This window comes from Protopterus annectens, chromosome 13.part0 (assembly GCF_019279795.1).
Source record: "Protopterus annectens isolate FY-2018-M chromosome 13.part0, PAN1.0, whole genome shotgun sequence".
Lineage (NCBI taxonomy): Eukaryota > Metazoa > Chordata > Ceratodontiformes > Protopteridae > Protopterus > Protopterus annectens.
The window spans coordinates 793,321,663-793,345,770 of NC_056747.1; the positions used below are offsets into that span (position 1 = coordinate 793,321,663).

The window sequence follows — 24,108 nt, forward strand, 5'->3', positions numbered from 1 at the left end:
GCAGCTCTGGTGGAATGAGACCTAATGCCCTTGGGCACAGGTTTACCATGGTGTAAGTAGCAGAAACTGATGCAGTGGCTTTCCCACTTTGAAATTGTCTGCTTTGAGATGGCCTTTCCTTCTGATCCTGCAGCATATGACACTAGTAATTGCTCAGCTTTTCTTATAGCTTTTGTCCTGCTCAAGTAGAATCTTTGCGGTCTGTGTACTTCCAAGGAATGCATAATTCTCTCCCCTTTGTTCTGCGGATTTGGATAAAAAGTTGGCAGATGAATTGTTTGGTTAAGAAAGTACAGTTTTGTACCTACCATAAATGTAGATGTTCGAGTGCTAATACAGCTGCAGTCATAAAGTACAGTTTTGTACCTACCATAAATGTAGATGTCCGATAGGAATGCATCTGCAGTCCTTACAAAAGGGTTGTCCTGTCGTCAGGCAGCCCTTCGGTCGGCCGGATTCCAAAGTCTGGGTCTGGCCTCGGCTGGTGTCGCACTTCACCCGACGTCATAGCTGCAGTTATTCGGGTATAAAGGCATCAGCCGACGCCATTTTCCTCAGTGTTTCTTGCCCCAGATGCCAGGTGCCCTCTTGGAAGGCTAAATTTGGATAAATGCCAATGATTCCAAATAGTAGAGAGCAAACACAAAAAATAAGCATGTATGTACATATATACAAACAAATACACCATAACAGATCCCCCCCAGCTAGCTATAAGATGGGCACATACCCTATGAGTACCACAGAGGGGAAGGCGGGCGGATAATCCTGACTGCAGATGCATTCCTATCGGACATCTATATTTATGGTAGGTACAAAACTGTACTATGTCCTTCAAGGATGCATCTGCAGTCCTTACAAATGGGTAGAATACCATAGCCAAACTAGGGGAGGAGGAAAAAAGAGATTATGGTGTAGTTAGGATCCCTTGCAAAACAGCAGTGGCAAAACCTGCTCGGGATCTAGAGTATAAAGGTAAATTATAATGCTTGGCAAATGTATGCACGGAGGTCCAAGTAGCAGCCTCTATAATGTCCTTGGTAGCCACTCCTCGTAAGAAAGCTGTGGTAGTGGCTGTAGCCCTTGTAGAGTGAGGCCTGATGTTTTCTGGAGTTTTCTTTCCATGGTAGGAGTAACAAAATCTAATGCAATTTCCTATCCACTTGGAGATTGTCTGTTTTGAAATTGCTTTTCCTTCCCTTCCTGTTGCATATGCTACCAGTAGCTGGTCAGTTTTTCTATTGCCCTTGGTCCTGTCCAGGTAGTAGCGTAACTGTCTATGTACATCCAAGGTATGCAACAGTTTTTCTCCCCTGTTCTGTGGGTTGGGGAAGAATGTAGGTAGGTGGATAGCCTGATTTAAAGACACTCTGGATACCACCTTAGGCATAAATGTAGGATTTGTTCTCATGGACACACTATCTTGATGGAAGATCAGGAAGGGTTGCACTGCCATTAATGCCTGTAGTTCAGATACCCTTCTTGCTGAAGTGATTGCCAGCAGGAAAGCAGTCTTCCATGATAAGTATTGTAATTCTGCTGTTGCTGCTGGTTCGAAAGGAGGAAGTGTCAATTTTTCTAGCACAAAGTTCAAGTCCCATGCTGGCAATGGTGGTTTCCTAGGAGGTTTTACATTTTTAATTCCTCTCAGAAACTGCCTGAGCAGAGGATGTGAGAAGACAGGAGGATCCAAGCTGTATTCTGCTGAAATAGCGGATGCATGTATCTTGATGGAAGAATAGGACCGGCCTGTGTGGAAGAGCTCTGCCAAGTATTCCAGGATGTTGGCTATGTTTACCAGTGACACATCTTCTCCCTTTGCAGTACTCCAAATGAGATATCTTTTCCATTTTGCTGCATAATTTTTTCTTGTTGAGGGTCTGCGAGCCTCAAGGATAATGTCTTTAACCCTTTGGGATAAATTTGGGTTAATTGATCTTATGTAATGTTCCAGGCAGTCAGCTGCAGAGTTTTCAGGTTTGGATGCAGGATGTTGTAGTTGTTCTGTGTTAACAGCAGTGGAACCAGGGGTAGTGTCCATATTTGTTCCAGAGACATGCTCCTTAGTAATGGGTACCAATGTTGTCTTGGCCAGTCTGGAGCTATCAGAATGATCCTTGGACGGTCCTCTTTGATCTTCAATAGCACCTTGTGCATCAAAGGAAGTGGTGGGAATGCATATGCTGTCAGGTTTTTCCAACTGAAAGATAGGGAGTCCACCTTCCAAGCAAGTGGGTGGTACGTCCTTGTGCAGAATTTCTTTAGCTGGTCATTGCGTGGGGATGCAAATAAGTCTATTTCTGGGAGTCCCCATTTTCTTGTAATGGTTTTGAAGATGTCCGGATGCAGCATCCATTCGTGGGCATCCGTGGTAGTCCTGCTTAATATGTCTGCTAGAATGTTTTCTTTTCCTGGTACAAAAATTGCTTGTAACTGAATGCTGTAGCTCAGAGCCACATTCCAGAGGTCCAGTGCCATCCGGCATAGAGGGTACGAATGTGTGCCTCCCTGTTTGTTGATGTACCACATAACTGTGGTGTTGTCTGCCCTTATCAATTGACCTTCTTGCAGAAATGGTCTGAATGTCTGAATTGCCAATTTTACTGCCAGCATTTCCTTTAGATTTATGTGCAGGTGTAGCTGGTCTTGAGTCCATAAGCCTAGTATGCACTTGTCCAGCATGTGGGCCCCCCAACCGAGGTCTGAGGCATCCGTCGTGATGGTTTGGCTTGGTTGAATGCTGTAGAAGGGCAATCCTGTGTTTGATTGACATGCCTGAGCCCACCATAGGAACTCTTGCTTCAGGCATGGGATTATTGGAATTGAATTTGGGTTTCTAGGCTGTGCTTGTGTTGAGACCATAAATTCTTTAGGTACCACTGTAGCTTTCTCATATGCAGTCGGCATGAGGGATCAGTAATATGCAGGATGCCATGAATCCCAGGGCTTGCATTACTTTTCTTGCTGTTAGATGGTTCTGCTTTGTTAATGCCAAGAAGTAGAGAGGTAGTTGCTCTTGCTTTTCTACTGTTAGGAATGCCATTTGCTTTGATGTGTCCAGCTCTGCACCCAAAAAGGTTATTCTTTGGGATGGTATCAGCCTTGACTTTTTTTATATTGACTGTGTATCCCAGGGCTTGTAGCAGGTAAATGACCCTTTGTAAGTCTTCTGTTAGCTTGTTTTTGTTGTCCGCTTGTATCAGGCAGTCGTCCAGGTAGGGGTAAATTTGGATTCCCAGAAGCCTGCAATGAGCAATTACTGATGCCAGGCATTTCGTGAATACTCTGGGCGCAGTAGATAAGCCAAAGAGCAATGCTGAGAATTGATAATGCTCTGATCCTGCAAGAAATCTGAGGTATCTTCTGCAGTTTGGTCGTATGGGGACGTGCAGGTATGCCTCCTTGAGATCTAGAGTTACCAGCCAAGACTCCTTGCCCAGCATGGGAAGAAGCTGCTGTAGTCAGCATTTTGAATTTTGGAACAATGAGGAATGTGTTTAAAGCGGACAGGTCGAGAATAGACCTCCATTTGTTTTAGAGCTTCTGCCTTTTGATTTGGAGGTAGGTTTGGCATTCCTCTCTTCCCTGGTAGAGTATGGAAGTGAAACCTGTAGCCTTGGTCTATTGTCTGTAAAATCCACTTGTCTCTTGTGATGTAATGCCAGTTTATTGAAAATAAGGCTAGCTTCCCGCCTAAGGGTGCTTCTAGTTGTTCCCTGGTAGGCGGTGCCAGTGCCAAGTCACTGTGTTTGCCCTGGAGTTGTGATGGTGGCTGTGTCTGTGGCTGTACTTCGCTTGTTGTTACCCTGCCACTGGCGTCCCCTGTAGGCACCCCTGGATTGGTTTCTGCCTCTTGAACGCCTATTCCTGCCTCTCTGAGTTCTGGAGGAGTCTGGAAAAGGCCAATTCTTGGAGGGCCAATTTCTGCTAAACCTTGGCGGTTGGACCTGTAAGAAATCTTTAACTGTTTGGACAGATTTTGCCTTCTCTTCCATCTTCTTCAGCACCTGTTGTGCAGGAGAGCCAAACAAATTGATCTTATCCATAGGAGCATCTAATAGTTTGGACTTGACATGGTCTGGCAAGGCCTGCTCTTTTAACCATGCATGCCTTCTGATAACTGTGCCAGTCATGGCTGATCTAAAGGAAGCCTCCAGTGCATCATAGACGCATTTTAAAGAATGGTTACTGACTTGCTGAATGTTATGTACCATTTCCTGAACATATTTTTTGTCTAATGCTTCATCAGAGGACAGCTTTTTGGTTAACTGGTCTAGCATAAATTCTTGATACTGGATCATGTGAAATTGACAGTTCAAGGCCCTAGCAGAAAGAGTAGCCGAAGTGTAAACTTTTTTACCCCATCTCTCTAAGGATCTGGATTCCCTTTCAGAGGGGGGGGGGGGTTTAGCAGAGGTAGCTGCTACAGCCTTAGGCCCTTGGGAGATAGTCTCGGGATCTGCAAAAGGAGCCTTATACAAATGGTAATGCGGGTCCGGGACCCTGTAGTATCTATCAGGCTTAGCAGGGGCCGGAGGTAGAGAATCAGGAGCAGTACAAGCATCATTAAATGCATCATCTACAACAGAAAGAACTGGAGGTATGGCTTAAGGCCTATGTTGTGGTAAATGCAGAAAGGTTCTAAGCCTTTTTCTGGAGTCTGAAAAATCCTGGCCCTGCCACTGAAATTGTTCCCTCATAGCATGCAAGGTTTCCCCAAAGGAAAATTCCTCAGGCGGAGAGGCAGAAGGGATGGACTCTTCTGCATCAGAGTCTTCATAAGGGGAGAAAGGAGCCTCTGGAGGGTCTGTATCATTTGAATCATCAGAGGATTCATCTGTGGAAATAGGCTGAGGGGGCTCTGCTCTAGGCCTCTTCTCTGGAGGAGGCTGAGAGGCCCTGTCTGGATGAGGTTGGGATCCCCGGATTAAAGAAATGAGATCCTCTGCTAAACTAAGCATTTGTGAACTAGAGCTAGGCCTGTGAGAGGGGGGCTTAGCAGGCACAGTTTTAGTAGTCTTAGCTGCTTTAGCCCTGGCAAAGGCCTTAATGGACATGGCTGCAGGTGGCCTAGCAGCTCCACGTGCAGGGGTTGAAATATCCAAGGGAATAGTGTCCGATAGCTCCTGAGAAACTGCAACAGCAGGTGGGATTTCAGAGGCCGACTCCACCAGGTTGGAAGAGGCCTCGGTAGAAGGTAAGTTTTCGGCTGAAGGAAGAACCGCTTGCTCGGTTTCAGCCGAAACAGAGACACTCGCGGTTGGCTTAACCACGGTTTCGGCCGAAACCGCGGACCGCGAGTGTCTGTCCTTTTCCTTGCGTTTTTTAGACATTTGCGTAGTCAGAGGATCCGACGGCATAATATAAGCGAAATCGGAGCCAAAAACTCCTCAGCAAATTCAGACCGACGTCTAAGCGTCCGCCGGTTAAAAGAAGCACAGGCTAGACAAGTTACTACGTCGTGGTCTGGGCCTAAACAGGGTAAGCAGTAAGAGTGGAAATCTTTATGAGGTATTTGTTTCCCACAAGTTAAACAATTATTCACTTTTTCTGACATCAGCTGAGGCAAGAAAGAGTCCCCAACGGGGTACTTAGCTTTTTAGAAGTCTTCGAAGTAGTATTCGGTAGTAGTAATCTCTGGTTCTGACCGACCGGCGAACAGTTTCTGCTTCGGGCGCCACGCGGCAAGAAAGACTGAGGAAAATGGCGTTGGCTGATGCCTTTATACCCGAATAACTGCAGCTATGACGTCGGGTGAAGTGCGACACCAGCCGAGGCCAGACCCAGACTTTGGAATCCGGCCGACCGAAGGGCTGCCTGACGACAGGACAACCCATTTGTAAGGACTGCAGATGCATCCTTGAAGGACATCGGATGGGTTCTCCTGCCGTCAGGCGGGTCCTCGGTCGGCCAAATTCCAAAGTCTAGGTCCGGCGTCGATTGTCGCTTCTTCCCTGACATCAGTGCGACAGGGGTATAAAAGAACCAGCCGACGCCATTTTCTTCAGTTTTGCTTGCCCCAGATGTCAGGTGCCCCCAGATGGAAGGCAATACATAAATTTGTGCAATAAAGCAATGCCATATAATCAAAATAAAGTAGTTGCAAGCAAATACACCATAAATGAATACCCCAATCAGGTTGTATGAGGAGGTGTTAGTCAATAGGCCTGTCCCAAGAGGGGAAGGAGGGAGGGAAACCTGGACTGCAGCTGTATTAGCACTCTAACATCTACATTTATGGTAGGTACAAAACTGTACTATGTTCATCGTGCATACAGCTGCAGTCATAACAGATGGGTAGAATCCCAAAGCTAAGAAAGGGGTGGTAGGCACTAGGTGGAACTAGGAGGAGTCAGGATGCCCTGCAAGACTGCAGTGGCAAAGCCTGCTCTAGTTTTGGAGTACAGTGGTAGGTGGTAGTGCTGATGCCTGCAGGTACAGTTTTGCCATGAAAAGAGTAACAAAAGCGTATGCAGTGGGATATCCATTTTGAGACTGTCTGTTTGGAAATTGGCTTCCCTTGAGCTCCTATAGCATAGGACACAAAGAGCCGTTCTGATTTTCTGAAAGGTTTTGTTCTGTCCAAATAATAACGCAGTTGTCTGTGGATGTCCAAGGAATGTAGTAATCTCTCCCCTTTGTTTTGAGGATTAGGATAAAAGGTACCTAGTGTATAGCCCGATTCAAAGCTACCCTGGATACCACTTTTGGCATAAAGGACAGGTTTGTTCGTAAGGAAACTCTGTCCTGATGGAAGATGATAAAAGGCTGCACAGCCATGAGGGCTTGTAATTCCGATACCCTACGAGCTGAGGTAATAGCCAGAAGGAAAGCTGTTTTCCAGGACAAATATTGCAAATCTGTTGAGGCAGCTGGCTCAAAAGGAGGCAAGGTCAGCTTTTCTGGAACGAAATTGAGGTCCCAAGCAGGTATTGGTTGTTTCCTTGGGGGTTTTATATTCTTAGCCCCTCTGAGGAACTGTCTTAAGAGGGGGTGAGAGAAAAAAGGTGGATCAGTGTTGTATTCTGCAGAAATGGCTGAAGCATGGATTTTGATGGAGGAGAATGAAAGCCCACTGCTTAGCAGCTCAGCTAGATACTGTAATATTTGAGGTAAATTCAGTTTTCCAGGATTCTGGCCCTTTTTCTCATTCCAGGCACAAAACCGTTTCCATTTTGCGGAGTAAGCTTTTCTAGTAGATGGCCTTCTGGCCTCCAAAATGACATCCTGCACCTCCTTGGAGAGTAGGGTCTGCTGTGATGTTAAGGAATCTTCCATGCGTCCAGATTGAGTGTTTTCAGCTGACTGTGAAGAGTTCTGAAGCTGTGCTGAGTCAGAAGAAGAGGCATTAGAGGAAGGGTCCATGGTGGGGAATGCGTCAGGCTCCACAGGAGTGGGTACCAGTGTTGTCTTGGCCAGTCTGGAGCAATGAGAATCATCTTTGGTCTGTCTTCTCTGGTTTTTAATAGAACCTTGAGCAGCAGAGGAAGAAGTGGGAAGGCATAAACTGTCACTGCTGTCCAACTGAAAGAGAGAGCGTCCACTCTCAAGGCCTTTGGATGAAAAGTCCTTGAGCAGAATTTTGTCAATTGGTGATTTTTGTGGGAGGCAAAGAGATCTATGTCTGGCCTTTCCCATGCTTGAATTATCTCTGTAAAATCTTGCGGATGCAACTTCCATTCGTGTGGATCTGTCATATTTCTGCTTAGGTCGTCTGCCAGCGTGTTTTCCTTGCCTGGCAAGTACTGTGCTTGAAGTTCGATTTGTAATTCCAGAGCTATGTTCCAAAGTGACATGGCCAGCCTGCATAGAGGGTATGAATGGGTTCCTCCCTGTTTGTTTATGTACCACATTACTGTGGTGTTGTCTGTCCTTATCAATAGTTGACCTGGATGCAGAAGGTCTTTGAAAGCTATAGCTATAAAAGCTATAATAGCATTTATTACTGCTAGTATTTCCTTTTGATTGATGTGAAGGTGCTTTTCTTTTTGGGACCATTTGCCCTGAATACACCGATCTGTCATGTGCGCCCCCCAGGCATAGTCCGAAGTGTCTGTTGTGATGACTTGATTTGCTTGAGGCTTGCAGAATGGGAGAACTGTGTTTGTTTGGCATGCTTGAGCCCACCACAGAAATTCCTTTTGAAGACATGGAATTAGTGGTATTATTGTTTCCAAACTGTGGCTGTGTTGAGACCATAGGTTTTTCAGGTACTATTGAAGTTTCCTCATATGCAGCTTTGCACATGGGATTAGTAGGATGCAAGATCCCATGAATCCCAGAGCCTGCAGGATTTTCCCTGCAGTCAGCCTGGTGAAATTTGCTAGCGTTCTGAAGTATTGAGTTAGTTTCCCCTGCTTCTCTGGCGTGAGGTAGGCCATCTGGGTGTTTGTGTCCAAGTTGGCACCCAGGAAAATTATTTTCTGAGAGGGTATTAGCCTTGATTTCTTTTTGTTGACTGTGTATCCCAGAGAATTCAACAGCATTATTACATAAGCCAGGTGTTTCAAAAGTATGTGCTTGCTGTCCGCTTGGATCAGGCAGTCGTCGAAATATGGGTATATTTGTATCCCTTGAAGTCTGCAGTAGGCAATTACTGATGCCAGGCATTTCGTGAATACTCTGGGCGCAGTAGATAAGCCAAAGGGCAATGCAGAGAATTGATAATGGGTTGAACCTGCAAGAAATCTGAGGTATCTTCTGCAATTTTGTCTGATTGGGACATGCAGGTATGCCTCATTGAGGTCCAATGTTACCAGCCAAGACTCCTTGCCCAGCATGGGAAGAAGCTGCTGTAAAGTGAGCATCTTGAATTTTGGTACGAGTAAAAATGTGTTTAGGATGGATAGGTCCAAAATAGGTCTCCAATCTTTTCCCTTCCTTGGTACCAGGAATAGTCTGGAATAAAAACCTTGACCTTGTCCGTGAGTAGGTACCTCTTGAATAGCTTTCATGTCCATGAGATCTGAAATTTGTCTTTGTGCCTCTGCCCTTTGATTGTGTGGCAGGTTTGGCATGCCTCTCATTTTTGGAAGGGTGTGAAAATGGAATCTGTAGCCTCTGTTTATAATGTCCAGGATCCATTTGTCTTTTGTGACAATATTTTTTTGAAAATAATGCCAGTTTTCCACCTAAGGGTGCTGCCCTTTGAGCCCTGCTTGGCATGCAAAGGGGAAAGTCATTGGGCTTGCTTTCTGAATGGCTGCGAGCTATCCTCACCACCTCTTTGTGTAGGAGCTTGCCATAGTCTGCCTCTAAATGATCCTTGAAATTGCCCTCTGCCCCTCGGGCGCCTGTATCTACCTCTTTGGGGTCTGTCCGTGGCTGGAAAGGACCAATTTTTGGAAGGCCAATTTCTACTGAAACGTGGAGGTTGTACCTGTAGAAAATCTTTCACTGTTTGCATTGATTTAGCCTTTTCCTCCATTTTCTTTAATACCTCCTCAGCTTTAACACCAAATACATCCTTTTGAAGAGGGGCATCTAGTAATTTAGCTTTGACATGATCTGGTAAGGTTTGTTCCTTGAGCCAGGCATGTCTACGTATCACTGATCCTGTAACAGCAGCTCTACATGAGGCCTCTAGAGTATCAAAACTACATTGCAAGGTATGTTTACCCACTTGTTCTGCACTATGCATCAAATCCTGCAACTCCTTCAAGTCTGGTTGTTCAGGTTGTGACATTTTACTTCTCAATTGTGATAAAAGAAACTGTTGGTACTTTAGCATATGGAACTGGCAGTTTAATGCCCTCATGGTTAAGGTGGCCGAGGTATATACCTTTTTTCCCCACCTTTCTAAGGATCTGGAATCTCTCTCGGAAGGTAATGGATTTTTAGCAGTGGAGGCCTTAATTCCCTTGGGGCCCTGTGAGATAGTTTCTGGGTCAGCAGCATGGTTTTTGTATAAAAATTGGTGTGAGTCAGGAACCCGGTAGTACCCGTCAGGCTTGACTGGGGCTGGAGGTAAAGAATCCGGGTTAAGGCAGGCCTCCGAGTACACATCATCTAGTATGTCTAAGACAGGAGGTATAGCCAGAGGCCTATGCTGAGGGAGTGGACTCCTCTGCATCAGAATCTTCAAAAGGGGAGTAAGAACGTTCCTGTTCATCAGAGTGCTCTGATATAATGGAGGCCTGGTCAGAGGAGAGGGATTCTTCCTCCACTCTGGGCCTTTTGTCCAGGGGGGGGGGTGAGAGCCCTTGATAAGAGTAATTAAATCCTCAGCCATTTTAAGCATCTGTTTTTTAGGCATGGGGCCTGGAGAAGGGCCCTGTGTAGCTAGTCTCTTAGAATGCATGGCTGCTTTAGACTTCGTGAAAGCCTTGATGGAAAAAGAAGAGGAAGGTCTGAAGACACCTTGAGAGGAGGCAGACCTGTCTACATTTTGAGATTCACCACCAACAGTGGCTTCGGTATCTGTAGTCGGGGTGTGGGCCGAGGAGCATGCAACCTCGGGCACATTAGACACCGCCAATGAAGTGTCGTCGGTAGTCAGGGGCTGCGTAGGCTCCTCGCTGAGAACCGGACCACCTGTAGTCGGCTTTGGCGTGGTGTCGGTAGAGGCTGCGGACCTCGTGTGTCGGTCCTTATCTTTGCGGTTTTTTTAGACAAAACTGGAGTCTGAGTATCCGACGACATAATAGTTAATTTTTTTGCCAAAATAATGCTGGGCGAACTCCGCCCGACGCTTAATGGTGCGTTTGTTGAATGCAGCACAAAAACGACAGACCGAGACGTCGTGGTCTGGGCCTAAGCAAGGAATACAGAGGGAATGAAAATCCTTATGCGGTATTTGCTTCCCACATGAAATACAATTATTAACTTTGTCTGACATCGCTCTGAGGCAAGAAAAGTTTCCCCAACGGGGTACTTAGCTTTCAAGAAGACTTCGGTTGCAAAATTTTCGTAATTTCAGGAGCTGGCCGACTGGCACTTGTGAACTGCTTCTGCTTCGGGCACCGCACGGCAAGAAAGACTGAAGAAAATGGCGTCGGCTGGTTCTTTTATACCCCTGTAACACTGACGTCAGGGAAGAAGTGACAACAACCGACGCCGGACCTAGACTTTGGAATTCGGCCGACCGAGGACCCGCCTGACTGCAGGAGAACCCATCTGTTACGACTGCAGCTGTATGCACGATGAACATCCACACTGGAAACCACCTTAGGCATAAAAGTAGGATTTGTCCTCAGAGACACCCTGTCTGGGTAAAATACGATAAAAGGCACTACAGCCATTAGAGCCTGTAGCTCTGAAACTCTTCTTACTGAAGTAATTGCAAGCAGCAGAGCTGTCTTCCACGATAAGAACTTTATATCAGCGGTAGCAGCTGGTTCAAATGGAGGTAGGGTGAGCTTCTCCAACACATAATTGAGGTCCCATGCAGGTAATGATGATCTTCTAGCAGGCCTTAGGCTTTTGGCTCCTCTAAGACATTGCTTTAGTAATGGATGAGAAAAGATTGGTGGCTCTGTATTGTAATGAGCCGAAATGGCAGAGGCATGGATTTTGATTGATGAGAAAGATAAGCCTTTGTCAAGCATCTCAGTTAAGTATTGTAATATCTGAGGAATATATGGTTCTGCTGTATCAATCCCTTGTGCTTGATTCCAAGCACAGAATCTCTTCCATTTGTCAGCATAAGATCTTCTAGTACTAGGCCTTTAGCTTCCAAAATGACATCTATCACAGCTTTACTGAGAGGTGCTGTTCGTATGATTACATGATTTAGCCATGCTGCCAGGTTCAGAGTCTGTAGTTGATTGTGCAGGATCTGATTGTTTTGCTGAGGCAGTAGTTGTGGTCTTTGAGGCAAGGTCCAAGCTGGGTATTGAGACAAGTTCCTTAGGATTGGGTACCAGTATTGGCGGGCCCAGTCCAGGGCAATTAATATCATCTTTGGCTTCTCTGGCCTGACTTTTAGGAGGACCTTTGGTAGAAGAGGCAGAGGAGGGAAGGCGTAAACTGACAGGTTTTTCCAACTGAAGGATAGGGTGTCCACTTTCCATGCTTGTCTGTGATAAGTCCTTGTGCAGACTTCAATTGATAATTTTGAGGAGAGGCAAATAGATGCATGTCTGGGCTTCCCCATTTCTCTGTTATCATGCTGAATACTTGTGGATTTAGTTTCCACTCGTGAGGATCCATAAGGTTTCTGCTTAAATCGTATGCCAGAGTGTTCTGTTTTCCTGGCAGGAATTGAGCTTGAAGATTTATTTGATAGGTCAAAGCTGTGCTCCACAGAGCCATGGCTAATCTGTAAAGGGGGTATGAGTGTGTGCCCCCTTGCTTGTTTATATACCACATGACTGTGGTGTTGGCAGTCTATCGGTAGATGCCCTGGATGAAGTAAGCCCTTAAAAGCTGTTAGGGCATTCTGAACAGCTAGCATCTCTTTCTGGTTGATATGCACATGCATTTGATTTAGAGCCCATATGCCCTGAATGCATCTTCCTGCCATGTGGGCCCCCCAGGCATAATCTGTTAAGGTTTGGCTGACAGGGGGTAGAGTGAAGGGCCGTCCCATGTTTTGCTGACAGGCCTTTGCCCACCATAGAAACTCCTGTTGCCGGCAGGGATGAGAGGAATCATTGTTTCCAGAGTGTGTAAATGCTGACTCCATAAACTTTTTAGGTACCATTACAGTTTCCTCATATGCAGTCTTGCATATGAAATTAGTAGGATGCAGGATGCCATGAAGCCCAGAGCCTGCAGAATTTGTCTTGCAGAAGACTGGGGTTTTGTTGCCATCAGTTTGAAGTAAGTAGTCAGTTGCCTTTGCTGGTCTGGCGTGAGGTAAGCCATCTGGGCAGCTGTATGTAAGCTTGCACCAGAGAATTTTAACTTTTGAGAGGGTACCAGTTGTGATTTATTTTCGTTTATTGTATACCCTAGGCATGCTAGAAGCCTTTTCACAAATGTCAGGTGTCGCAGAAGAGTGTCTTTGTTCTCTGCTTGAATGAAACAGTCGTCCAAGTAAGGATATATTTGGATACTTCTTTGTCTGCAAAATACAATTACTGGTGCCAGGCACTTAATAAAGACCCTGGGCACAGTAGATAAGCCAAAGGGCAGTGCAGAGAATTGGCAATGCATTAAGCCAGCCTTGAATCTGAGGTATCTTCTGCACAACTGTCTTATTGGGACATGCAGGTATGCCTCAAGTCTAAAGTTACCAGCCAAGCATTCTTGCCCGGCATGGGCAGAAGCTGCTGCATGGTGAGCATTTTGAATTTTGGAATGTCCAGATGTGTTCAAAACCGATAAATCCAGTATTGGCTGCCAGGCCTTGTCCTTTCTGTGCACCAAGAACAGCCTTGAGTAAAAACATTGTCCTTTTTCCTGTTCTGGTACGGTCTGAATGGCCCCCATATCCATGAGGGACGTAACCTGTTTCTGTGCCTCTGCCCATTGTTTTTTTTTGGCAGGTCTGGCCAACCATTTGTCATTGGCAGAGTGTGGAACTGGAATCTGTATCCCTGTGATACGATGTTCAGTACCCAATTTGTCCTGGGTTATTAATTGCCAATTTTGAGCATGAAGTGCTAATTTCTCCCCTATGGGTGCTGCCAACAGATAAGTGCTTGGTATAGGCAGAGGGAAGTCATTGGGACTGCTTTCTGTAGGTTTGCGCTTTATCTCCCCCAGATTTAGAGGTGGATGTGCCCCACTGCTTTGACCCTGAGAGTCTTGAGCCTGGTACCTGGAACCCTTAGGGCGTCTGGATTTGCCCCTTTGAGCTCTGACACAGGAAAGGACCAATTTTGTAGGCCCAGTGTCTGCTGAATCTAGGTGGCTGCACTTGCAAGAAATCTTTAACAGTTTGCATAGACTTAGCTTTGTCTTCCATTTGCTTTAAAACCTCTTTTGCCTGAATACCAAACGGAGAATCATGCTGTAAAGGTGCATCTAGCAATTTAGCTTTAACATAATCAGGCAAATTTTGTTCCTTTAACCAGGCATGCCTCCTAATCACAGATCCTGTAACGCGGCCCTGCAGGAGGCCTCTAAAGAATCAAAACCACATTGCAAAGTAAGCTTTCCAACTTGTTCAGCTGCATGCAATAATTCCTGCAATTCCTTATTTTCTGCACATTCTGAAATCATCATTTTCTGTTTCAGCAATCCCATAACATGTTGGTACTTAAGCAGATGAAATTGACAGTTTAAGGCCCTAATTGTCAAGGTTGCAGATGTATAAACCTTTTTTCCCCATCTGTGCAGCACCCTTGAATCTCTGTCAGAGGGGGTAGGTTTTTTTGCTGTTGGGGCCTTAACTCCCTTTGGACCCTGTGAAATCGTTTCTGGATCAGCAGCAGGGTTTCTAAATAAACATTTATGAGAGTAAGGGACCCTGTAATACCTGTCAGGCTTACTGGAAGCCGGAGGTAAAGAGTCAGGGGTCAGGCTAGACTCCGAAAAAACATCATCCACAATGTCTAACACAGGGAAATGGCTAAAGGCTTGTGCTGACAGAGAAGGAAGAAATCCCTGAGCCTCTTTTTTTGATTCTGAGAAGTCTTGACTCTCCCAGTGAAAATGCTCTCTCAAAGTATGCAAGGTTTCTCCAAATTAATAATCCTCAGGAGGAGATGCAGATGGAATAGACTCCTCAACATCAGATTCTTCATAGGGAGGTAAAGATAATTCCTGATCAGAAGAGAAATCAGAAGAAATAGAAACCTGATCTGAAGATTCATAGTCAGTGTCTTGCCTAGGCCTCTTAACTGGAGGGGTATGGGTACCCCGGATTAAGGTAACAAGGTCTTCAGCCATTTTGATCTGTTTTTTAGGCATAGAGGCCTGTGCACGTGGCTCACACGTCATTTTTTTAGTTTTCGAAGCTGTCTTTGCCTTTGGTTTTGCAGCTTTCGGTTTGATATAAAAATGTTGAGGTCTGAATACACCCTCAGAAGCCGGTGCCTGCTCAGCGGCTCCGGACCCATCCGACGGAGATGCATCTGTCGGTCCAATACCCTGAGTATCGTGCGGCATGCCGGACTCCACATGGGTGTCGGTAGAGGCCTGCGACTGGAAGGTAGTGGGTATCAGGGGCTGCGAAAGCGCCTCACTGAGTACCGGCGAACCGGCGACTGGCTTAGGAGAAGCTTCATCATCTGTTTTGGATCTCGACTGCCTTTCTCTGTCCTTTTCTTTGCGTTTTTTATGTACTCCGGTAGTTGGATTGATATCGGACCACATTTCTGGGTAGTTAAAGCGGTTTCCAAAATACTTAGATGGAAAAATATACTGACGCTTAATAGTGTTGTTATCAGGGCCTATGCAAGGAATACAGTATAAATGGAAATCCTTATGAGTTATTTGCTTCCCACAAGTAATACAATTATTAACTTTTTCTGACATCGGTAAAAAGCAAGAAAAAAAAGTTTCCCCAACGGGATACTTAGCTTTATTGAAAACTTCAGTTCCGAAACTCAAACGTGAATATTTCAGTAGTCGGCCGACCGGCATTTGCCAAATGCTTCTGCTTCGGGCACCGGGTGGCAAGAAAGACTGGAGAAAATGGCATCGGCTGCATGTTTTATACCCCTGACGACCCAACGTCATGGAAGAGGAAACAGCAACCGACGCAGGACTCAAGACTTTGGAATTCAGGCAGACTGAGGGCAACCTGCCAGCAGATTACCCCAAATGTAATGACTGCAACAGTGAAACACGAAGATCATCATCCAAGTCACACAGACTGCTACAAAAATCACAGTATTCAAACTTCACTGTATTTTTAAATGCATTAAAATGTTTATAATGCATAATAAACAATGTGCACGGTTTCTGCTATGACATCCAGACACTACTTTTAATACACATTAAAATGTCTGTGGCAAAGAACAAGGCATCAAAGAAACCCTACCAGTTTCTAGAAAAGTGATTCAGCAAATGGCACAGAGGCACTCAGACTGCGAGTCAACATCAGAAAGATTAGACTATGCTGGCAAGTGCATCAAAAACTAAATATATGAGATTTCAGAGACAAACTGAACGATGAATATTTAATACAGCACACAGTGATTTTTTAAGTATAGACTCATTTATGGACCTGGGTATATAGGTTGATCCAGTTTTGAGTTTTTCTAGTCATATTAACCAATTGGTTAATAATAGTTACAGAACTATAAAAAACACTAGGAAATCAGAAACGAAGAGAATGTTTGCTAGTTACATCAGACCCAAACTTAAGCATGGCATAACAATATGGAAACCTTTTAAGAAAAAAAAAAAAAAAAGCAGAAATGCACTAAGTTTATCCACGGACGTGTAAAATTTAAGTTATTATGAAAGACAAAATATCTGAACCTGTACAGTGTTTCATAAAGATATTTAAGAGGAGACTTTACTCAGGTATATTGGGCATTTAGAGGCAACCCCAAACATTTCCAGAGGTGGTAATCAAAAAGTAGTAAAGAATTATCAGCCAATTTATGTAGAAAAGTCTACAGGAATTAAAAAAGTGTACTAATCGGTACTCAGAGCACAGGTCATGCATGGGACAGACTACCAAAATTACATTAAAGCAAGCACTAGTTTAGATATTTTTAAGAACAGCATGGACACTTGTGTGAACAACTGTTTGGGTATATTGTCAGGCTAGAAGGGCATTAATGCCCATGCTGAAATATCTGTATTTATATTTATGTACACAACGCTAAGGGATAGCAGCAACAAACTGTTCACCAGTCCAGACACCAAAAGGCAGACAAAAAGTACTTCAAGAAGGTTACAAATGGAAAGAGAAGAGGAGGAGAAGAGCCCACCCAAGAAGAAGTAAACATCACTAAGTAGTAGTTACAGGAAGCAGCTGTCCCAGATGAAGTCACATAAGATACAATTAAGATGCTGAGTGCTTTGGTGAAGAAATGGCTCCTAATAGTGCTCATTGCAGTATGGCGAGAAAGGTACATCCCAGATGACTATGCAATAAGCATTCTGCTGACAGTGTAAAGAACAAATGGAATATTCACATATAGTACACAGGCATCAAACTCCTGTCACACTGCATGAAAGTGATTTATAGAGTAACTGTACATGCAATACCAGAAAGTAAGATTGGAGAGGAGCAGTTATCATTCAGAGAAGGATACAGTACAATTCACCAAATATTTGGAATGAAATAGAAAAGTTGGTGATTAGGAAAACAGTTCAAAAAGAGTACTGTCAGACTTTGAGAAAGGTTACAAGGTCTCAAAAAAGCGGATTTGGGTAGTCCAGTGATGGCTCAAAGTCCCTGAAACATTGGCATAATCAGTGTAAGCTATGTACAAGCATCTAATAAACACAAGTATGCACAGTTTGCACTCTGAAAAGAGTTCCAAGTAGGAGCTAGTGTGCATCAGAGTTCAGCTCTGAGCATACTCCTGCTCATACTGGTAATGGACTACATTAGCTAACAAGTCAGAAGTAACAGATCAACAAAGCTGTTGTATGCAGATAATTACAGCACTACAACAGACGAGTCAGGACTTCAGCAACTTATATGGGACGGGCATGCAAAACTGAAGGCACATGGGATGAGACAGACAAGACAATGGTTATGGTATTGCAGCAAATGAGAATAGCTAGAAAAAAAAAAGCTGAAAACTGAGACAGCAGGGAAAGGAGTTGAACAGATTAACAGAATCAAGTGCCTGGAAAGTGCACTTGAGAAGGGGAGTCTAAATGAGGAAGTCAAAGCCAAGAAGCAAAAGTACTACAGCCAACTGGTAAAGTAGCACAGGGAGTACACCATGACAGAAGAACATCACAGAAGCTGAAGAGTTGTGTGTACAAAACACAGGTGCTATCAGTGTTACTGTATAGCACAGACACCTGGGCAGGGAAGATACAGCAGCTGAGGAAGCATGAGGTGATCAAGTACCTTAGGCAGCAGGATACACACTGTGGGAAAAACAGAGCACAAGCCAAAGTACCTCCAACTGCAGAGAAGGTCAAGAATTGGTTTATGGGTGCTTTAGTAAAATGTGCAGGAAAGCAGAACATATGGTAAAGACAACTTGGTAACCGGAAGAAGGCAAAAGGAGACAATGATGCCCAGCCAAGAGGTGGATGTATAATGTGACAGAAGACCTGTGGCAATTTGGCATGACAGAAGTAGGTGAGTGGATCTGAATCAAATAACATAGTATCTGGGGGCATGACATACAGACACCATGTTGAAAGGGAAAAATGGGGGGGGGGGTGACTATAAAATGTTTAATACTTGTAATAAAAGCAACACGTGTCCACATCCTGAAAATGTAATACAGCAACTCAAGAGAGCTCATATGGGTATATAAACATTTTACAGTTTGTCCCCTGCAACTCAAGCCCACAAATAAAACCTGCATTTCCAGAACCTGCTTAAAAAAACATAGACTTCTATGCAAGAAAACACTACTACTACAAAAAAAAAAAAAAAAAAGACTGGCATCATTTTAATATTACTTATGGGATCAGAAACTGTAACACTAGAGTCTAGCAAAAAAATCCTCAAACAAGGGCACATCACCTGGAAAGTACAGACACAACGGAAATTTATAGCAGATTATTTATACTTATGCAGAATATTACACATTTTTAATTAATGCCAGAAATAAAATCATCTCTCATTCATGTGGTTATCCTAACTATGCATGCTTTACCTTCTTAACATCTGCAGCACCTCGAAATCCTTCTGTTGTGTTGTGAGCTAGGGTCAAGGCAGAGGATGCACTAGAGCCACCTGCACGCTGGTACTGAGACTCTGGTATCGGCTCAAGGCGCGGTCGTTTACAATCCAGCATTTCATGTTCTGAATGAGATGACTGATGGAAAGACTCATATCCTGCTCTTCTTTCTTGAGGTCTGAAAGTGAAAATATAAAATAACAAAATTATCTTCCACAAAAATGGCAAAACTGGTGCTATTCCAAAACATTTATATTAAGTGTAAGAAATGTATTCATTCTGGAAAGCAGTCACAGTTGTCTTAACAACTTTCTGATTAATAACATTACCAAGACTTGTGCTGCTGTCTAAGGGTCAGTAAATGAAATGACCGAATGTAGCCTACGTTCAGTTTTTCTTTGAAAGACTGTAGCTGGAGAACTATCTGCAGGCCCCTAAATGGGTCTGCTTGAAGCTGCCAGTTATATCCACTGCACATGACCTGCAGTGGACAAACTTGCAGCCACTGTGTAGCTTGCTGTTAATAGTTGTAACTGTATGTAGTACTTTGTTTTGCAGTGGACAGGTGCTATGTCCCCTAAACCTTCGATATGGATGTCACCTGCCACTAGAGTATGTCCATGTCAGTGTGTATTCTATATTACATGCTACACAAAACACTGACATACTGCTTGCAAGATCATGCAATTGCAGAAAAAGGGAATACATTTCTCTCTTCTGCAAGCTGGTCCTACCTAGGGAACATGCAGATGTTGCATACTTGCACATGTACACACAACTACACATTGAGTAATGGAGCAATCCTCATATAACAGGGTATATAAGATGGTGTAGCACCCCCCCCCCCTGCAAAAACGCTTTTTTGTTGGCTTTTTGGATTGTTTATAGGGTGGTGGGAAGACATGGCTGTCAAGCTAATCATAAGTAAAAGGTACTTCACTCAAAGAAGACCCAATTTAATTCACTTCTGATTTCCTGAAAGAAAAAAATCTTCAAACTGTTAAAGGTCACTATCTCCCTTCATCTATTTCACTGACAAACTGACTAATAAAATGATCAAAAATCAACAAATTTAGATTCTGAAGAGTACTTAAACTAAATTGGAAGAGATTGTGCAAAAATCAAATTAATCAACTCCCAAGCAAACGTACACTAAACACCAGAAATAGTAATGTTCATGACTTGATTGTCAGATGCAAGGACCTGCTGTGCAATTAAGAGTGGGTAACCAACTGTGGCATTACAGGCAGACTTGAGTAAAGGATAAGGGAATGAAATGCAAACCCGGCAACATGGGGGATGAAAGAGTACAGAATAAGACAGTTGTAATGGCAGCAAAGGGGGGGGGGGGTAAGAAGCTGAAATCTGAAACAGAAGGTAAAATAGCAGAACAGGTTAACAGCTTCAAGTATCTGGAGAGATGGTTGATAAGGGAAGTCTGAATGAGGAGGTCAAAGCTAGAATCACAGCAGCTGCAGTCAAATGGCACAGTGTCAGGGGTAGTGCACGTCAGAAGAATGCCAAAGAAGCTGAAAAATAAGGTGTACAAACAGTGGTGCAAGCAGTACTAATGCATGTTACAAAAACCTGGGCAGTGAAGCTAAAGAAATTCAGGAAGCAAGAGGTGATGAAACACCTCAAGTGGGTGGTAGTATGTACACTACGGGACAGAAGAAGAAACAAGGACATAGCAGAAGCCCAAGAATCTCCAATCAAGGTCAGTGGCATAAGCAGCACACTCACCTCTGGTGCAGAATGCTATGAGATTCAAAGGGAGAGGGGGTGCTGCACTCCTGAGTGTGCTGCCCTTGTTAAACCGAATTCCCATCTGCCTCAGTTGGTGGTAGCTCAGGTGGATGTAAAAGAACCCATGGCACCTACTGAAAGAAAAGGAAAGGTTCCCCGATGCCCAGGCCAAAATTTTCCCCTAGCAGTACATAGAGCACCTTAGGCCATCACTGAAAAGAAGGCACTACTTTATTGGGACTAACCAGGTCAGGAAAGGATAAATAAAATAAATGAAAAGTACAGTTTTGTACCTACCATAAATGTAGATGTCCGATAGGAATGCATCTGCAGTCCTTACAAATGGGTTGTCCTGTCGTCAGGCAGCCCTTCGGTCGGCCGGATTCCAAAGTCTGGGTCTGGCCTCGGCTGGTGTCGCACTTCACCCGACGTCATAGCTGCAGTTATTCGGGTATAAAGGCATCAGCCGACGCCATTTTCCTCAGTGTTTCTTGCCCCAGATGCCAGGTGCCCTCTTGGAAGGCTAAATTTGGATAAATGCCAATGATTCCAAATAGTAGAGAGCAAACATAAAAAATAAGCATGTATGTACATATATACAAACAAATACACCATAACAGATCCCCCCCCAGCTAGCTATAAGATGGGCACATACCCTAGGAGTACCACAGAGGGGAAGGCGGGTGGGTAATCCTGACTGCAGATGCATTCCTATCGGACATCTACATTTATTGTAGGTACAAAACTGTACTATGTCCTTCAAGGATGCATCTGCAGTCCTTACAAATGGGTAGAATACCATAGCCAAACTGGGGGAGGAGGAGAAAAGAAATTATGGTGTAGTTAGGATCCCTTGCAAAACAGCAGTGGCAAAACCTGCTCGGGATCTAGAGTATAAAGGTAAATTATAATGCTTGGCAAATGTATGCACGGAGGTCCAAGTAGCAGCCTCTATAATGTCCTTGGTAGCCACTCCTCGTAAGAAGGCTGTGGTAGTGGCTGTAGCCCTTGTAGAGTGAGGCCTGATGTTTTCTGGAGTTTTCTTTCCATGGAAGGAGTAACAGAATCTAATGCAATTTCCTATCCACTTGGAGATTGTCTGGTTTGAAATTGCTTTTCCGTCCCTTCCTGTTGCATATGCTACCAGTAGCTGGTCAGTTTTTCTATAGTTCTTGGTCCTGTCCAGGTAGTAGCGTAATTGTCTATGTACATCCAAGGTATGCAACAGTCTTTCTCCCCTGTTCTGTGGGTTGGGGAAGAATGTAGGTAGGTGGATAGCCTGATTTAAAGACACTCTGGATACCACCTTAGGCATAAATGTAGGATTCGTTCTCATGGACACTATCTTGATGGAAGATCAGGAAGGGTTGCACTGCCATTAATGCCTGTAGTTCAGATACCCTTCTTGCTGAAGTGATTGCCAGCAGGAAAGCAGTCTTCCATGGTAAGTATTGTAATTCTGCTGTTGCTGCTGGTTCGAAAGGAGGAAGTGTCAATTTTTCTAGCACAAAGTTCAAGTCCCATGCTGGCAATGGTGGTTTCCTAGGAGGTTTTACATTTTTAATTCCTCTCAGAAACTGCCTGAGCAGAGGATGTGAGAAGACAGGAGGATCCAAGCTGTATTCTGCTGAAATAGCTGATGCATTAATCTTGATGGAAGAATAAGACAGGCCTGTGTGGAAGAGCTCTGCCAAGTATTCCAGGATGTTGGCTATGTTTACCAGTGACACATCTTCTCCCTTTGCAGTACTCCAAATGAGATATCTTTTCCATTTTGCTGAATAATTTTTTCTTGTTGAGGGTCTGCGAGCCTCAAGGATAATGTCTTTAACCCTTTGGGATAAATTTGGGTTAATTGATCTTATGCAATGTTCCAGGCAGTCAGCTGCAGAGTTTTCAGGTTTGGATGCAGGATGTTGTAGTTGTTCTGTGTTAACAGCAATGGAACTAGGGGTAGTGCCCATATTTGTTCCCAAGACATGCTCCTTAGCAATGGGTACCAATGTTGCCTTGGCCAGTCTGGAGCTATCAGAATGATCCTTGGACGGTCCTCTTTGATCTTCAATAGCACCTTGTGCATCAAAGGAAGTGGTGGGAATGCATATGCTGTCAGGTTTTTCCAACTGAAAGATAGGGAGTCCACCTTCCAAGCAAGTGGGTGGTACGTCCTTGTGCAGAATTTCTTTAGCTGGTGATTGCGTGGGGATGCAAATAAGTCCATCTCTGGGAGTCCCCATTTTCTTGTAATGGTTTTGAAGATGTCCAGATGCAGCATCCATTCGTGGGCATCCGTGGTAGTCCTGCTTAATATGTCTGCTAGAATGTTTTCTTTTCCTGGTACAAAAATTGCTTGTAACTGAATGATGTAGCTCAGAGCCATATTCCAGAGGTCCAGTGCCATCCAGCATAGAGGGTACGAATGCGTGCCTCCCTGTTTGTTGATGTACCACATAACTGTGGTGTTGTCTGTCCTTATCAATTGACCTTCTCGGAGAAATGGTCTGAATGTCTGAATTGCCAATTTTACTGCCAGCATTTCCTTTAGATTTATGTGTAGGTGCAGCTGGTCTTGAGTCCATAAGCCTTGTATGCACTTGTCCAGCATGTGGGCCCCCCAACCGAGGTCTGAGGCGTCCGTCGTGATGGTTTGGCTTGGTTGAGTGGTGTTGAAGGGCAATCCTGTGTTTGATTGACAGGCCTGAGCCCACCATAGGAACTCTTGCTTCTGGCATGGGATTATTGGGATTTGGGTTTCTAGGCTGTGCTTGTGTTGAGACCATAAATTCTTTAGGTACCACTGTAGCTTTCTCATATGCAGTCTGGCATGAGGGACCAGTATTATGCAGGATGCCATGAAGCCCAGGGCTTGCAGTACTTTTCTTGCTGTTAGATGGTTCTGCTTTGTTAATGCCAAGAAGTAGAGAGGTAGTTGCTCTTGTTTTTCTACTGTTAGGAATGCCATTTGTTTTGATGTGTCCAGTTCTGCACCCAAAAAGGTTATTCTTTGGGATGGTATCAGCCTTAACTTTTTTATATTGACTGTATATCCCAGGGCTTGTAGCAGGTAAATGACCCTTTGTAAGTCTTCTGTTAGCTTGTTTTTGTTGTCCGCTTGTATCAGGCAGTCGTCCAGGTAGGGGTAAATTTGGATTCCCTGAAGCCTGCAATGAGCAATTACTGATGCCAGGCATTTCGTGAATACTCTGGGCGCAGTAGATAAGCCAAAGGGCAATGCTGAGAATTGATAATGCTCTGATCCTGCAAGAAATCTGAGGTATCTTCTGCAATTTGGTTGTATGGGGACGTGCAGGTATGCCTCCTTGAGATCTAGAGTTACCAGCCAAGACTCCTTGCCCAGCATGGGAAGAAGCTGCTGTAGAGTCAGCATTTTGAATTTTGGAACAATGAGGAATGTGTTTAAAGCGGACAGGTCGAGAATAGGCCTCCATTTGGTCTCTATTCTTGGTACCAGGAAGAGTCTGGAGTAAAATCCATTTCCTTGATCCATAGATGGTACCTTTTCCGCAGCTCTCATCCTTAATAATTGAGCTATTTGTTTTAGAGCTTCTGCCTTTTGATTTGGAGGTAGGTTTGGCATTCCTCTCTTCTTTGGTAGAGTATGGAAGTGAAACCTGTAGCCTTGGTCTATTGTCTGTAAAATCCACTTGTCTCTTGTGATGTAATGCCAGTTCATTGAAAATAA

The 24,108-nt window shown here is 44.3% G+C and overlaps 1 protein-coding gene across 1 annotated transcript in view; it reads right to left on the reverse strand.

The window, feature by feature from the left end:
• The window catches only part of NCOR1 (nuclear receptor corepressor 1), a 4,682,182-nt gene that overhangs the window by 4,128,004 nt on the left and 530,070 nt on the right, over positions 1-24,108 (reverse strand). The window contains exon 4 of the mRNA XM_044054890.1: positions 18,636-18,837. Coding sequence (XP_043910825.1) covers positions 18,636-18,837 — 202 coding nt within the window. The remainder of the gene's footprint in view (positions 1-18,635; positions 18,838-24,108) is intronic.